The sequence below is a fragment of the Oryx dammah genome, unplaced genomic scaffold, assembly GCF_014754425.2.
Source record: "Oryx dammah isolate SB20612 unplaced genomic scaffold, SCBI_Odam_1.1 HiC_scaffold_18, whole genome shotgun sequence".
In the NCBI taxonomy this organism is placed as follows: Eukaryota; Metazoa; Chordata; class Mammalia; order Artiodactyla; family Bovidae; genus Oryx; species Oryx dammah.
The window spans coordinates 110,217,446-110,235,914 of NW_024070202.1; the positions used below are offsets into that span (position 1 = coordinate 110,217,446).

At 35.6% G+C, this 18,469-nt stretch overlaps 1 protein-coding gene across 1 annotated transcript in view; it reads left to right on the plus strand.

Moving 5' to 3' along the window:
* CNTNAP2 (contactin associated protein 2) overlaps positions 1 to 18,469 on the plus strand; it is a 1,413,967-nt gene that overhangs the window by 386,021 nt on the left and 1,009,477 nt on the right. The window contains exon 8 of the mRNA XM_040259921.1: positions 17,246 to 17,417. Coding sequence (XP_040115855.1) covers positions 17,246 to 17,417 — 172 coding nt within the window. The remainder of the gene's footprint in view (positions 1 to 17,245; positions 17,418 to 18,469) is intronic.

Here is an 18,469-nt window from a genome sequence, read left to right on the forward strand (position 1 = left end):
CGGCTTCTATCAGAATTTTCCTCACTTTAAATGGTTATACTCAGTTGTTCCTTCCTGAATTGTATCCTAGGAACTTTTTTCCCTCATTCTTATCAGAAGTCAAGAGAAACAGATCCATCTCCTGTAATTTACTTAAGTAATTTTACTCAATCCTATTTCTTATACATTTGACAATTACTCTGCATCTCCAGCTTTATTTTGAGTGATAGAATTAATGCCAAGACTTTCTTCTTCCTGAAAGTTAATAGGAAGAAAGTTTCAGCCAGTTATGTGATTTATTTTTTTTAATGGCATCAAGTTGGAAAGGCTGCTGCATGCATCTCCACAATGCAAATGGCATCGGAACACTTGAGAGCCTTAGCCTAGACTCCACTCACCCCTGCATTGTTGATGCTGACTCAGCCAGTGCAAATCCGATACTCAAACTCCTTGGCATAGCTCCCTCCATATAGGTGCCACTTGACTGAACCATAGCCTCACTTCCTCCGTGGCTGTCTTTGCTTCTACACTTGCTTTGCTGACAAAGCCTCCATCGGTTCACATTCTACCTTATATACATTAATATATTCAGTCACAATATTCCACTCTAATTGATAGGAGAGGACTCACTGAGAAAAGATTAAGGATGTCCTAACTGTTTTTAATACAGGATACCATTTTTTTCCCCACTTTGGCTGCACAGCATGCAAGATCTTAGTTTCCCTACCAGGTATCAAACCTGGACCACCTGTAGTGGAAGCATGGAGTCTTGACCACTGGATCGCCAGGGAAGTCCCCCTAGGATACCATTTTTTTCAACATTCTGAATGGCCTTTCTGCAACTTGCTCATATTTCCTGTGACGTACATATTATCAAAATATTTGTCTTATTAGTTTCTTTTCAACCAGGAAAAATCATTATATTAAACCTTCCATTTAACTACAAAGTAAGATAGGTGGTACAAATATAACTACACCCTGAAAATTTTAAAGTGATATTTTCATATTCTTTACTGCAAATATAGGATCTTTTTAATTAGTTTTATTAAAATTTTATAAAAATGTATTTTTTTACTAGTTTATTATTTTGACAGATTAAAACCGTAGGAAAGAGGACATGTCTTATTATCTTACAATTCATTGTTAGAGCATTGAAATATTATTTGAGAGTAAACATTACTTTATACAGGAGACCTGGATTTGATTAACGTATCATTCCCTTGAACTGTTTCTAGAAATGAGCAGTAAATAGAACATACTATTTCCAGAAACTTTCCTTGAACTTATCAATCTTTATATTAAGTGTAGATTTCAGTCCTGTACTGGAGAGCAATGAGTGTTAATCACAAAGCAATAGGGTAGGAACATTTTAGTTTGCTGTACCCAAGCCTGTTTATTTTTTTATATTTTTGGCTGCCTGAAGAATTATCTTTTCTTTGGCACAGTTTTATAAACAGAAGAAAATATACATTGGAGACAGAATAAACATTTAAAAAATGTAAACTGTCAATATTTTACTTATGCTTCTGAAAAGCAGACGTGGGACAGATTCATTCATCAGAAGATAGCAAACATAGTCTGCAAATCCATTTGTTTTATGTGTCTCTCTAGCAGGTGGTAGGAGTTTAGTCTAAATAATGGAAAACCATACTGACAATAAAACTCTTTCCACAGAGATGAATCTCAGATATTCCAGTAGACCTGCATTGAACACTGAAAACCTTTAGACTGTGATTCAAATTTTATCATTTTTCTCCTTACTCATAAAGGAACAGGCTTTATTCCTGTTTTCCCCAAAATATGACTAGGAAGGTGAAAAACTGCCAATGTTATAGTCTTCTTTGAAGGAATTTGTCCCTTTTTAGGTATTTAGTTAAATGGCAGAATGTCTCCTTTATATGTGCAACATTTTATATTTTTGCATTGTTACCAGAAAATATATATATACATATATATATCGGTCTCTACAGACACTTATATTTCCCTCAACTACAATTTAACCAATGCATTTATTTGAAATCAGTGTTGTTTAAAAAAATTTTTTTTAATCATCTGAAGCAAGGTCTGTGCATGTTTATCTGTATGTGGTTTGTAATGTGCATTTCCAGTGCCTGTGCAGAGTAAACAACAAAGCGCCTTGAAGAGGAATTTGTCTCCAACTGAAGTTTGTTGACTGTCAGATTTATCACACGATCAGGGACAGTGAATTGGCCCACAGTCTGTACCCCAAAATCTTTTTATGAGCCTGCTTCCTCCTTGGGAGGATCTGAGAGTTTCTGGTTGTGTGTGGAAGGACAGAAAGCGGAGGGACCTGGGAAACCCACTGTTCAGACTGCAGTGTCTCTAGTTATCCTTCCAGTCTCACTCTCGCAAGAGCACACACACTTCTCCACCAATGGTGGAATCCAACTGGCATTCTCAGTGTCGGCTTTCACAGGGAGTCTTTTAGGGGAGGTGGGGATAGAGGGTGAGATAGCATCTGCTTTTGCCGTCTTTCAGACTCCTTGCATCTCCAAAGGTTGAGCCTTTCTGAGGTTCAGCCCCTGCAGCCTGGCTCACTTCTCTTGGGTATTTTTTTCCATAGATTTTTCCGTAGTTTTCTCTTCAGCATCTCTTTTTTCACTCCTCATCTACTTCATTGTCATTTTTTTTTTTAAACAAATTTGGACCAGTTTTGAAGTCTATATTGAACTTGTTATGATATTGCTTCTGTTTTATGTTTCGGTTTTTGGGCTGCAAGGCATGTGGGATTTTCGCTCCACAACCAGGGATCGAACCTACATCCCCCTGCATTGGAAGATAAAGTCTTAACCACTGGGCCACCAGGAAAGTCCCTACTTCATTATCTTTTAAAACTTTGTTGACATCTCCCCCATCTTTCACAGAAATGTGTGTATGTATGACAATCTGCATAATTCCAAGTTGAAGATAAGATGGGAGGGTGAGAAGAGTTACAATAATGTGTGGAGATTTCCTACATAGGCTCAGAAAGTTCAGTCTTTTATGAAAAATAAATTTATGTCTGTTAAACTTTTTTAAAACCATTTCTTTACAATTTGTCAAGCATGCCATATTTTGGATGCTTACTCAGTATTATGTTTGTAAGTTAGCACTAAAAATGAAGAAGGTAGTCCAGGGAGCTTAAGGCACTTAGTAGGAGAGAACTGAAGGAAAAAAAAGAATTATAATTAATGTGATAGAGGGCTGTAATGTAATTTATGCACTGTGTGCTCCTGAAGCTCTGAGGAAAGGGACCTAGAGTTTGGGGTAAGGAATACATCATCTGGGAAGGTTTTCTTGAGGGAGTGGTGCTTGCATTTCTTGAAAATTATTTTATCTATTTGAATACTAGATGCACACATATTTAGAATATTTATAACTTTCTAATGAGTTTTGGGCTTTCCTGGTAGCTCAACTGGTAAAGAATCCACCTGCAATGCAGGAGACCCTGGTTCAATTCCTGGTTTGGGAAGATCCACTGGAGAAGGGATAGGCTACCCACCCTACTATTCTTGAGCCTCCCTGGTGGCTCAGCTGGTAAAGAATAGGCATGCAATGCAGGAGACCTGGGTTCGATCCCTGGGTTGGGAAAATCCCTTGGAAAAAGGGAAAGGCTATGCGCCCCCGAGAATTCTGGTCCGGACTATGTAGTCCATGGGGTCGCAAAAAGTCGGACACGACTGAGCGACTTTCACTTTGTCTTGTAGTGAGTTTTACCTTTGTCATTATATATTAAGCTTTCTTATCCTTCATAGTGCCTTTTCCTTCATTTGGTTTTGCTTTTCTTTTAAAATACACTTTATCCCTTTTTATCCTCCTCAGAAACAGTGTGTATTACTATATGTCAGTTTTTATTCATATGTCAGTTTTAATCACTCATTCAGGTCCAATTCTTTGCAACCCCATTGACTGTAACCCACCAGGCTCCTCTGTCCATGAGATTTTCCCAGGCAAGAATACTGGCGTGGGTAGTCATTCCATTGTCTAGGAGATCTTCCCGATTTAAGGGTTGAACCTGGGTCTTCTGCATTGCTGGTGGATTCTTTACTGACTGAGCCACCAAGGGAAAAATGTACATGCATTCAGTTCATAATCTGTGTGTGTTCAATCCATTCTCATAATGATACTATAAAGTAGATACTATTATTTTCTCTCTTTTAGAGAGGAAAAACTATGAGGAGCAGTTTTTAAGTAATTTAGTGAAACATAAATTGGGCAAACTAGCATAAACAATATCAAGCTCAGACACTCACTCTGGAGCCTACATCACTTCACATATTGATACTAATACCAATGTTATACAAGGTATCAATGTTTTTGGATTATATCACTAAGGTCGCTGTACTAATTATCATCATAGACACACCAGGTTTTTTAAACTTGTATTCACCTCGCTTATCATTTTCATTTCCTTTACTCTCAACTTTTCTTGGCTCCTTTGTTTCTGATATGCTTCTTAGTCATAGTTTATTGTTTGATTAAAAAATCCAATGGTACATCTGTCTTTTCAATATGCAGTTCAGTGTTATTAAAATCTATTTTTGTTATTGCTATACTTGGGTATATTTCTACTATCTTCTTTTGCTTTTGGTCCCACTTTTTCTATGTTCCGTTTTTTCTCTCATTTTTCCTTCCTTTGGCTGCATCAGTATTTTTTTTTAATATTTATCTCCCCCACCACTAAATGCAATGTTTATGCATATACATATACATATATTCAGTATTTCCTATTTTAGGGATTATCTTTATAATTTTAAGTGACTATGTAAAAAAGTCAAAAGGAACTTAACATTTTGATCTTTCTCCTGAACTGTGAAAGAAACATGATATTACTTGGGCTGCCATAATTGGATACCACAGGCTGGGTGGCTTAAGCAACAAAAATGTTATTTTCTCCTAGTTCTGGAGGCTGGAAGTCCAAGATCAGGGTGACAAGGTTGGCTTCTACTGAGGACTCTCTTTACACGGCTTTTCCTCTGGGCACATGGGAGAGAGAGAGATCTCTGGGTCTGTTGCACTTCTCATGAGGACACTAGTCCTATGGGATTGGGGCCCACTCTCATGACCTCATTTAACCTTAATTATCTCCTAAAGGTGCCATCTCCAAAAACAGTTGCATCGGAGGTTGGGGCTTTAACATATAAATTGGGGGAAGGAAATAAAATTCAGTCCATGACACTTGGTTTAACATAAATATGATTATCCATCCTGTATTCCATCTTGTATTCTACTTTGGTCCTACAATCTAGTTCTCCCTCTTTTTGAACTTCAATAGTATCATTTTTATAATTTTATGTTTATGTCATTATTGTATTTTCAGGTTTTGTCTTGTTTGTCAGCTTTTTTCTTGCTGTGCCTTCCTGTTCTCCTCTTTCTGGATATGTGTTCCCTTCAACACACGTTCTTTAGTTTTAATGTTGGTAACCTGCTTCAATTTTGTTTCTATGACAATGTCTTAATTTCTTTCTTTCTTGTGTGATAGTTTAGCTTGGTGTGCAATTCTAGATTTGAATTTTATTTCCTTTAGACATTTTCAATATCTTATTCTACTGCATTCTACCTTTTGTTTCTCCTTGTTAATCAGCTTCCTGTCTGCTTTAATATTGTTCCTTAGGAGTCATCTCTCTTCTCTTTTGCTTTTTTTATGCTTCTTGGTGATTTGCTCTTACATTTTTCTGTGTAAGACTGTTTTTTTTCTGATTGCATAAACTATCATTTTATTAATAATAATTGAATTTGCTTCTATTTTCACATAAGATCCATCAGTCTATCCCTTCTTTGTCACATCTTAATTCATGAAATTAAAAAAGTGCTTGATCCTTGGAGGGAAAACTATGACAAAGCCAGACAGTATGTTACAAGGCAGAGGCATCACTTTATTGACAAAGTGACACTAGATGCCCATTATAAAGACTGATTTCTTAAAAATATTTTGTTTGGGAATTATAGTCCTCCCTGAATCTAAACTTTTAGTCAGTTCTGGAAAACTCTTAGACATTCTGTCTTTGAATTCCTCCTCCATAATTCTCTCTTTTCTCTCCCTCCGAAATGTTAGTAAAATGTTAGACCTCATTTCATCCTCCACATGTTAATATTTGTATTTAATATTTTTAATCACTTTTTCTTCTACACTAGATGTTCAGTCTATCTTTCAATTCACAAATGCACACTATAGTTTTGTCTCATCTGCCTAACATAACTGATGAAGTTTTTAATTTCAGTAATGAATTTTTATTCTTGGAGGAAGTATTTGATTATTTATCAAATATGACAGGTTCTATTTAATACTAACTGATTACTTTCTTATATATATTTTTCCACCTTTTATTTTTTAAAGTGATTTTTAAATGCTTTACCATATTCTCAATCCTAAAATTTATCTGAAATCACAGCGGTCAAATTTTTCTCTGTGGTGTTTCTTTTGAATCATTTTCATTATGCATCTTCTCTAATATTTTATGCTAATATGCATAGATTATGTATTTAAATTGCTCTGGCTTTTATCTTCAGGAATCCTGTGATTCCAGGGTCAATCCTGAGAGAATTTATGCTTCCTTCAAAATATAACAATGAGAACTACTTTTTGTATTTTAATTTCTTGGCTTGGGGGTTATACCATCTCGCCATTGTAAATTTGAAAGCAATTTTGTTGAGCAAACCTGTGGCTTATGAATTCTCAGAAAGTAGTTTTTTTTCTGTAGGTCAGTAGAAGAGAGACAAATTTCCTTGTCACATTTCTTTGCTGACTAGTGAATTTTTCTCTAATATCTGCTTCAGCTGAGATTTTAGCATTTTTAGGCTTAATGTTCTAGTGTCTCTGGCAAGGGGAGGGGTGTTATTATTTCTTACACAAGTCCAACACTTGATTTCTGATTCTGCTTGGCCTTTAAAATCTAAACCTTTGTATTACAAAGATTAACAAATACCTTCTGAATGCTAATAGCCCAGCATTAAAAGGATGTGTGTTACACTTCATCTGGCATTTCTATGTGTTTTGAACTGAAAAAGCTTCAGGCTCCTCACATTACCATATCATAGAAAATCGAATTATCTGGAGATTATTTATTTTTATCTCTTTCCTAAATATTCTATGTTATTCTTAAATGTTAAATGTTATTAAATAAATTATCTCATAGCAGAGAGTTTCTGTTATGATAAAAAACATTGAGATGTGGTAAAAATTTTACAAATGAAGTTATATGGAACAAGTCTTTCTTTTTATGTAACTTAGATAGTATCAGCATTTTGGGGAAAATTATCACTTTTGGAGAGTATTGAATTAGTGAAATTTGAAGCATTCTGAAAAGTATTTTACCTTAAGACTCTAACATCAGACTTCATTGTTGAACATGGAAACATTCTCACAACTGAAGAAAAGCATCATTATTGTACAGAATACAGAAGGCTGAAGTCTCAAACAATCACATCACAAGTAATAACATCATCATTATCAGCAACAATCATAACAACAAAGCAGAAGGGAAGGGAGAGGAAAAGGATGGGAAAAGGAGTCCATACTCCTGTTTTCAGCCAAGCACCCTTCTAAGCACCAAAGCCAGAATAGGCTGAAAAATATTTTCAGGTTGACAAAGGCAAGAGCTAGTCTTACAAATGAAGCACTTCCTGCCTATCCAATTTCAAAGTAACTTCTGAAATAAATCTTTACAATCTGGTTTTGTATGAACTTGTTAAATTCCAGAACATTAAATATAGTCATATTAGTAGCATGCCAAAGCCAAGTAGAAATTATATTTGATTCCTTAGTATGTTGGACTATACATATTATTGTAATGTGGATAGTTGGGACTCTAATTTATATTCCTATTTTTCTTTTTCCCAGGCAAAAATACTAATAAGCAAAAACAGTCTTCTTCCTTCAAAATAGGACCATTTAATAAGAATGAGGAGAATCTAATTCTAATTTTCTTTAGCGAATAAAACAAGTCTCTCAAATATTAAAATGTTTTTGAATGTGAAAAATTGCCATGTTTCTTAATCAAAGCCGTGCAGTTAACAGGCTCCTAATGAAACTGGGAGAGTTGCAATTCAGTTCAGTTCAGTTGCTCAGTCATGTCCGACTATTTGCGACACCATGGACTGCAGCATGCCCGGCTTCCCTGTCCATCACCAACTTCCTGAGCTTGCTCAAACTCACGTCCATTCAGTCAATGATGCCGTCCAACCATCTCATTCTCTGTCATCTCCTTCTCCTCCTATCTTCAATCTTTCCCAGCATCAGGGTCTTTTCCAGTGAGTCAGTTCTTACATCAGGTAGCCAAAGTATTGGAGTTTCAGCTTCAACAATGGTCTTTCCAATGAATATTCAGGACTGATTTCCTTCAGAATTGACTGGTTTATCTCCTTGCAGCCCAAAGGACTCTCAAGAGTCTTCTCCAACACCACAGTTCAAAAGCATCTATTCTTCGGGGCTCAGTTTTCTTTATAGTCCAACTCTCACATCCATACATGACTACTAGAAAAACCGTGGCTTTGACTAGACAGACCTTTGTTGGCAAAGTAATGTCTCTGCTTTTTAATATGCTGTCTAGGTTGGTCATAGCTTTTCTTCCAAGGACCAAGCGTCTTTTAATTTCATGGCTGCAGTCACCATCTACAGTGATTTGGAACCCAAGGAAATAAACTTTGTCACTGTTTCAATTGTTTCCTCACCTATTTGCCATGAAGTGATGGGACTGGAAGCCATGATCTTAGTTTTCTGAATGTTGAGCTTTAAGCCAGCCTTTTCACTCTCTTCTTTCACTTTCATTTTCACTCTCTTCTTTCACTTTCATCAAGAGGCTTTTTAGTTCTTCTTCCCTTTTTGCTATAAGGGTGGTGTCATCTGCATATCTGAGGTTATTGATATTTCTCCCAGCCATCTTGATTCCAGCTTGTGCTTCATCCAGCCTGGCATTTTGCATGATATACTCTGCATATAAGTTAAATAATGAGGGTGACAATATACAGCCTTAACAGATTCCTTTCCCAATTTGGAACCAGTCTGTTATTCCATGTCCTGTTCTAGGTGTTGCTTCTTGACCTGCATACAGATTTCTCAGGATTATTTTACTAAACTATGTAGATGTATATTAAAACACAATGTTGTACACCCTAAATATACACAATTTAATTAAAAAATACATTAAGCAAAAGGCAAGTGACCTACTCAAGGCATAACTGTGTAACAAAATACATGCAGGATTGGGTTGGCAACCGGTTCTGCTGTTCTGAAGCCCATATGCCTGACCACTAAGATCAACTAAGATCATATTTTCAAAGTATTGTATAATTCCATAGACATCACCAAACAACTTGCACAGAAGAATCAAGAAGGCAATATTATTTTATTTTGTGAATATATGAATGTTCTTGTCTACTTTATATGTTACATACACTAACAGTGTGGTCATATAGAATTAAAGTTATCAACTATAAAATCTTTTATTTTGCATTTTGCACTCTCTATGTATGAATACACAGCTAAGTTTTTTAAAAGATCACTTAACAGTTACAAAATGACATAAGGGGTTTCCCTGGTGGTCCAGTGACTGAGACTCCATGCTCCTACTGCAGGTGGTCTGGGGTCCATCCCAGGTCAGGAAACTGGATCCCACATGCTGCAACTAAGAGTTCACAGGCTGCAGTGAAGATCCAGAACAGCCAAATAAGTAAATAAAATAAATATTAAAAAGACATAAGAGTTAAATTATTCAGTTTGGTAATTCTGCTCTTCTTTTTATGGTGGCCCCAGGGCAGAAATGGCTTTTTAAATCATATTGTACAATTTGATTTGCAAATTGCTAACTATCCCAATTTGTCCAGATAGCTAGTGTGTTTCTCTGATTTCCTCTTGTTTTCCTATATTCTTGTAATTTTCTTCATGATTATTAAAAGACACTCTGAAATATGTCCTCTATCTTCTAAATTTAAGCTAATTTGGTATAAACACATTTTATATTTGTTATAAGTATTCTATGAGAATAGGAGGGGAGACTCATAGATAATTTTACTTGAAAAATTTTGATCCTCCTGAGCCAATAAAGTTTTGATAAAGTGTTTTTTAATGTATTGATACTGTTTGTATAGTTTTAATATTCTAATATATACATATTTTAAATTAATCTACCTATAATTTCATAATAAATTTTATGAAATTAATTTTAATTATTGAAAATCAAACTAATACATACTATTTTTAAAATAATTAAAATTTTATTTTCATAATATATGACACCATATTTTATACATCACTATAAATACACTTTGCACTTGGAAAACCAGAATATTAGAGAGAAAGAAAGACCTTGGAAATTATTTTAAAATCTTGCTAATTCATTTTATCAAATAAAGGCTCCTAATCAAGTTATGGCTTCCCTAGTGGCTCAAATGATAAAAAATCTGCCTGCAATTCAGGAGATGCAAGTTCAATCACTGGGTTGGGAAGATCCCTTGGATACACACACACACACATATACACATGGGCATTTTTTAAGCACTTACTTTGTAGTTATGTTCTTACTAATTCTTAACCTCCTGTGCTAGAGCATTATACATTTTCCTATTTTATCAGAGCATTTAGTTAATTTACTCAAGGGGAAAAAATTGATAGAGACAAAATTCTTAATATTATATCTACTATTCATTTATTATAAATAAACAGTAGATAAACATAAAGCAATAAATATAAATGACACACTAAATTTTAAAAAGCCAACAGATTATATTAAATAATTTATATAATTAAAATTAATGCATAAAAATTACCTCCAAAAATGTTAGCCTTTCACTCGTGTGCCACTGTTTTATAATGGGATGCTAGGATCGCTGTGCTTTTTGCTCTCCCATATGTTGTGTTCTATCTTTTTATTAATTTTAAAATTAATTTTTATTAGAGTATAGTTGCTTTACAATGTTGTGTTAGTTTCTACTGTACAGCAAAATGAATCAGCTATGCATATACATGTATCCATTCTGGTCACCATGGTGCCTTAAGCTGAGTTGCCCGTTCTATACAGTATGTTCTCATTAGTTATCTACTTCATATATAGTATGAGTAATAGTGTTCTCTTTAAGCAATGCAATTTGTGATCCATACTCATTTCTCCAGTTTCCCATTGATCTAAATGGTAAACCTAAGTCAAGCTCTGCCTTTTGTAATTTGGATTCTGTGACCTTTGATATTGTTACACATTCCTTCACTTCCTGGATACCACTCCTTGGGTTTTCTCTTACCTCTTTCTTGGTTTTCTTCACTAGTTTGTTTTCTTGCTTCTCCCCATGATATGTAGATGACTTTTTGAGTTCCAGCCTTGAATTTCTTTGCTTAGTACACTATACAATTTCTTTATGCAGTCTCTTCCACCTTCATTACATAGTGACTGAAAAAAATCATTCCCAAATTCTGACCCCTCTCCCGATGTCCGGATATTAATATCAACCTCTGGATTGAATATTTTATCTTTGATATCATAGTGATACTTCAGACTTGAAAAGGCTAGCTCTGAACTCATCAGAACCACCCACCATTTCTCCTCCCCTTTCATCCCACTCCTTAAAGACCAGATGCTTTTCCTGCGTCTTCTTTTTCATAAAGGCAAAAGCATCCATCTAGCTGCTCACTGAGAAATCCGTCAGTCTAGTCATCTTTCTCTGTGCAGTGCTCATATCCAGGAGATCAGTCAGTTCTGTCATATCTTCCTATGAACTATTTTTCACCCATCCCCTCTACATCAGCTTTATTGACATACTTTAGATAAAGACATTGGAATTTGTCCAATGATTCTTTTGTAAAGCAACCCTCACCTGCAGTTTCCCTCTGCCAGCTTATTAAGATAAGATAAGCTTATTCCTATCTTCACCAGGAGAAAAATAATTAATACAAATTATTTCCATGCTCAAAATTCTTCAATGATTTTATGTTCATTCAATAGACAATAGTTGAGCCTCTATTATGTAAGAGATCTAGGAGTTTATATCCCAGTACAAAGAGCAAAAACAATAAGCAAACATATAGTATGCAATGTGGTGGTGAGTTATGAAAAAAGGAATCAGATAAGGGGATAGAGTGTCAAAGGGATGGGAGAATATTCTTTAACTGGTGATCAGAGAAGGCCTCTCTGATAAGGTGACTGAAATAGAGTCTTGAAGGAAGTGAAGATGCAAGGTTAGATATCACCTCATTCCAGGATAAAAATTCGAACATATTCACTCACTTGATCATTCACCTAACAAGTATAGAAGGATCCATCAAAGTCTTAAAATGGAGATTGTATTATGTTATAAAGTGGAGTTTCAATCTGTTGAAAAATAATTTATTTCCAAATACTCTGTATCTTGGGATACAAAGTGATCAAGACACTTGGCGTCTTGATCATCTTCCATGTATACCATAGCTTGTTTTAATATAAGTAGATTGGTAATTTTCATCATATGTGGGGTTTCCTCAACAAACACATTTTTAACCCATAGAGAAATAAGACAATACAATTGAGGTCATGAAACTGTTACACTGAAGAGGAAAAAGACACATTCAGAACCACACAGACATGTAAGTAAATAAACCAATCCAGATAAATACAAATTGTGACAGATTCTATGACAAGAAATAAGTTGCTGAGGAACTTGAATGGGAAAATGGATAGAATAATTTTAAGTACCATGGTTTTTGAAGTGGTCACCTCTCAGAAGGTGATATTTGAACTGACCTGAATCATACGTCAGCCATGAAAAATGCAAAGAGGAAGAAAATTCCAGGTAGAACGGGCTTGGTTTTTCTGATGCACAGACAAGAGAATGGGATGGCTGAAGCATAGTGAGCAAGAATAGACAGCTTTTTTTAAAAAAATTACAGTTGTATTAGTTTCCAGCGTATATCAAAGTGATTCAGATTTTTCTGAGGAGGTTAAGAATGGACATCTTTTAGCATTTAATTAGAGCACTAACAAAGAAGACACTCATTGCTTCTGGGTGTAATCCTTCTGCGGATCATCTTCAGTGGATGGTAGGAACCGCCTCTATGTCGACCATATACACGGTTCCATCTAGATTTATTTCTATATCTATCTGTATATACCGAAAACCACAAGTGCACACTATAAATTCCAGTCTAAACCCATAGGACCCACTCAAGATCTCCCACTTTTCATTTGTACCCTCCTTTCCTGCCAGTGTGAACCTGGCTCCCACTATCTTCAGTATATTTATTTGTTCACTCCATCAATCTGTATTGCAGTCAGGCTCCTGGCCATGCCAGGTGGGTGTGTGTTTGGCTGGCTGCAGACATTAGCCACCGTTGGGCTCACTCCTGGCTCACTCTAACACACTGCTTGTTTGGCCCCAACCTCCACCAGGGTGAATTATTTAGAAAGATTTGGTTAACAGTAGAGATTAGTAGAAATTTTGCACAAGATTATATTGAAAGGAAGACACTAAGTGGTTTTGAGCACCTTTACAGCATTTCACTAGACTCTCTCAACCTCCTAAACATCCCTACTTTAAAATAAGTATAAATAGAGTCATGTATGTGTGTATTTCCAGACATGTAAAATATTCAGCCTTGTTGCCTATTGTTTAGTTTTTTTGTTCCATCAAGTTAACATTATAATTTAAAACTTAAATTGGCATTTGAATGTCAAAACAAATATCAGCATATTTTTCACTAATGTATATCTGAGTTAAAATGTTAAAACTGTGAAAATGCACGTGTTTGTTTTGTCAATGAGAATAGCAAAATGTTGAGCTTCAAATCAGGTATAAAGGTTTTATATGCTAAGTCTTAACATGGAAATTTCAGACATACGAGTAAGGTAACATAATGGCCTAGCTCACTGATAGACGCAATTGAGAATGACACAGTTAAAATTCACCCTGGGGGTTACAACATATTGTCAGATCATAGAACCCAGTAATGACCACCGATATAGAAACATTACATTTTTTATTTCAAATCCATAGATGTAGTAAATTTACGCTCTAAGCTGAAACAAATGACTTTACTTTTTTACTATATATAATTTTTATAATAATTTATCAAATTTTAATTGAGTTTGACCCTCTATCCATTTTATATCTATTCATTTCTGAACCTCACTATCCCATATGCTTTTTTTTTTCCTTCAAACAACCCTGCTATTAATCTACTATGTTAAATCCTGAACTTTAGGGTACTCATTGAAAGAATCACAGATACTATTGCATTAGGATTTTTACTGAAATTATATTTGACATAAAGGGAACTAATACAGAAAATAAATAATATGCTGTCCTTCATTTCAAGGAGGGGGAAGTGGGCTAGAGTATCAGGAATTTCCAGTATCAGAGACAGCATCTTTAAGCCATTGCCAGCTATAAGGGAGTGGTCAATATTCTACTAGTACAGTTCTCTTAAAAACTCGTAGGATACGTATAAATGTAATTAAGCTTTACTCCATTAAACAAAAGCCTTATCCACACTTTCATAAAGATAAGTTTTTTTTTTTTTTTTTTCATTGGGCTTCTGCTAATATGCAGAGGAAGATTATTTTTAGAATCTTCATTGTTTAATCAGGGGCTTGGTAAGACACACCACTAAGCTACATAGAGGTTCTTTTGTCTGAATGAATGGTTCTTGGAAGCATTGTCTAATATATGTTGGAGGTCTTAATATGGATTTTATAGTCACACCTCATTATCATCTTTAGATCACGTTTTCCTGGTAGTTGAAATTTGCCTTGAAGAGATTTCTTAATTTTTGCATTGTTCAACATCCGGAGAGACTGAAGTTTAAGAAAATATTTTATGTTCAAATCCATTAAGACCTAGCTTCCTCATATTTGACAGTTTTCCTCTCCTTTTCCCCTATAAGCAGAAAGAAGGTGCCAGAATTCTTTGCACAGAAATATCCTCAGCTAATGATAAAGTCCTTTAAGTGCACAGATTTCCTTTCAATATTATCACAGCGTTGCTGAACTTTCCACTGCAACACAGTAAGGATACAGCTTTCTCCCATTTCTGAGAACAGCGTTTCCTCACCTTTCTTTCAGCCATTACTGATAACCCCTTCAAGAGACATAAGTCTTAATGGCTACATTTTAATGGACACGTAGAAGTTTGTACTACAAGTATTTTCTCCTAGAATGTATCTCATGTAGGAAAACGAAAGGACTTGATAACTTCAAACTCCAAAATTCACCAGGAGTAAACAACATTGTGATGAGTAACTGATGAAGTCTTGTTTTATGAACTTAACCATACCCATTCCATAGTGATCTGTGTGTTACATAGCTGCCTTAGATATCTTGTTCTCACAATACGTCTACCCATTTTGGAATACTTTAAAGTGAGTGTGGATATTTAGAGACTTCAAGGGTTCAAAAACCAGAATCAAGTGATCATCTTGTTAAGAATAGTCAATAAAGTTACAGCTGGATGTTTTTTCTCTGCTAAGTTTAGACATTAAACCCCATTCAATTTTATCTTGATTAGACAGATTGAAAATCACATGTATACATACAGTTAGTCTAAATAGACAACTTAGCTAAGATCAGCAATTTTCTGAGGGGATTAAGTCAGTGCAATGGTGGAAAAAAGTGACTCAGAAAAGAAAGAAGAAAATAAAAAAGAATACCATATGTTTGACATTAAAATAGAGCCTTATATTTATTTTTAACTCAAGAAATCTACTTAAGTATAGCCTTATTTTTAGTTAGTACTGTGTTGATAGAAAATGATTGTGTACACTTCTGTGATTAATCCTTAAAGAGGAATCAATTGATTATCATTAGGTTTTAATTATGTAACCCATTATTAAAGGGATATTTCTTTTACTTTAAAACACTGTTACTAGTCAAACAAAATAGGACATTTTAAAAATCATTTAATGGGCAATTTCTGAAAAAGTTTTTATTGAAAATTTCCCTTTTATCCAATTAATGGCACATCTTGATACCAAAGTCGCTCAGTCATGTCCAACTCTTTGTGATCCCATGGACTACACAGTGCCTCAGCTGGTAAAGAATCTGCCTGCAATGCAGGAGACCTGGGTTCGATCCCTGGGTTGGGAAGATCCCCTGGAGAAGGGAAAGGCTACTCACTCCAGGATTCCGGCCTGGAAAATTCCATGGACTGTATAGTCCACGGGGTTTCAAAGAGCTGGACATGACTTAGCGACTTTCACTTCATTTGATACCAGCCACTTTGTATAAATTATTATTTTTTTGCTGTAAATATAATATTAGATAGAAAAGATTGTCAGTAACTTGAGATTTTTAAGCAGAAAAATACTACCATTTAAATTTGCTCTGGTAGGTGAATTTTGTATGGGGACAATATGAAAAGTAGCTTTGGGGCACTATGGAGATATTTAATGGGATCAAGAAGATTTATTCCATATGGCCCACAGGTTTTTTATACATAACATGTATTACAATTTTTCCATTGAAAAGGCATAAGGCAATTGATTTTTGATGCTATTTTAAAGTTACTTTGCAATAAGATTTTGAAAAAGTTTCTAATCTCAGCCTTGGCATATGCATGTTCTGCTCCATAATAGAACCGATAGTTTCTAATCCTCATAGAAATTTTCTCTTCTTGCCTTGTTATTCATCCTTTTAAAACTTTAGTTTTACTTCTTATCACTTTTGCTCCCTATATCATAGTAGGTACCTTACCTGAGATGGATATTCAGAGCAGGGTGACTGAACCTTATGCCTAAATTTATCTTTTTATGTTTCTTTGGGTTTTATAAAGTGAGAAATTATTTGTAATGCAAATATCTCTTTGGATTCAGTTAGATATTAATTCATAAAAGAAGCCCACCTTAGTTGATAACAGTAAGTTTTAACTTCTTGACATCTGAATAACAGGCCTCTAACAAATTAAGAAAATAGAAGTAAATATTAAAGATATAAAAGAAAGATGGTTGGATAGCTGGGAAAGGTCTAAAATTGTACATCCTGATCTCTGAAGACAGAGTCAGTTGAGGAAGTATAGCAATGAACAGAGGGACAGAGAGATCTGACAGGGTGAAGAAGATGTCAAAAGAGAAAATACCAAGGATGCTAGACCCCAGAGACAAACATTCACGTAGGTTCAACCCTCACACCTTCCCCTGAAATAATACCATTTTCTCAAAAGAATTCATTCTTCCACATTGAATACAACATGAGTAGGATCAACAAAACACAGCAGTTGGATGCGATGGCTGTGCTCAGGGAAAACCACCCAGAGGAATTTTAGTGAAGCACGCTGCACGCAGAATTGAACACTCCCATTTTTTTCTCTCTCACAGGTTATCTGAACCAGATGAATAACTCAAGTCACTCTGTCCTTCAGCCTTCATTCCAAGGATGCATGCAGCTTATTCAAGTGGATGATCAGCTTGTAAATTTATCCGAAGTGGCGCAAAGGAGGCCTGGAAGTTTTGCGAATGTCAGCATTGACATGTGTGCCATCATAGACAGGTAAGTGGTTTGTCTTTCTACCTCGAATTGCCAAACTTTCAAAATTCATGTTTTTGTTGTAGGACAAGTTATACTCTGAAATGTACAACCCTATATGGGGCAAGATGGCAGGAGCCATTGGCCATGCCTGTGGTATATGTTTGTGATATTAGAAGTGATGTTTATATCAGGACATGGTTATTTATATATGATAGTCTATGATGTCATATTAATCCATTCAACCCTCCTTGGTGAATGTGATCATTTTGCATTTAGTTTTGCAAGTGACAGCTGGAAACGGAATTCAGTTTATTTTTAAATAAACTATGCATATAAACTGGAGAAGGCAATGGCACCCCACTCCAGTGCTCTTGCCTGGCAAATCCCATGGACAGGGGAGCCTGGTAAGCTGCAGTCCATGGGGTCGCTAGGAGTCGGACACGACTGAGCCACTTCACTTTCACTTTTCACTTTCATGCATTGGAGAAGGAAATGGCAACCCACCCTAGTATTGTTCCCTGGAGGATCCCAGGGACGGGGGAGCCTGGTGGGCTGCCGTCTCTGGGGTCACACAGAGTCGGACATGACTGAAGCGACTTAGCAGCAGCAGCAGCATGCATATCAACTTTGCCCACAGCAGAAATGTCCCCCTTCTCTTTCTCTTGGTCAGGACTTATCTTCAGTGTATGATCCCATATAAAGCCCCCTCTTAGAGGAAAAGAAATGTTGACCAATTATTGGCAGGCAATATGGGGATTTATTGAAGTAGGATATTTAATGTAGTTGAGTCTGCTTATAAAGTAGACTTAGTGAAATATAACAAGATCTCATCCTTATGAAGTGAAGTCGCTCAGTCGTGTCCGACTCTTTGCGACTCCATGGACAGCAGCCTGCACCAAGCTCCTCTGTCCATGGGATTTTCTAGGCAAGAGTACTGGAGTGGGTTGCTATCTCATCCTTATAAGTTTTTACAAATCTGGATGGGGGGGAGACTTTTTATAAAAACTTAGCTGACCTCTTACATGGTGGAAAGATACAACTTTTATATGAAATATTATGGCAGCATTATATAT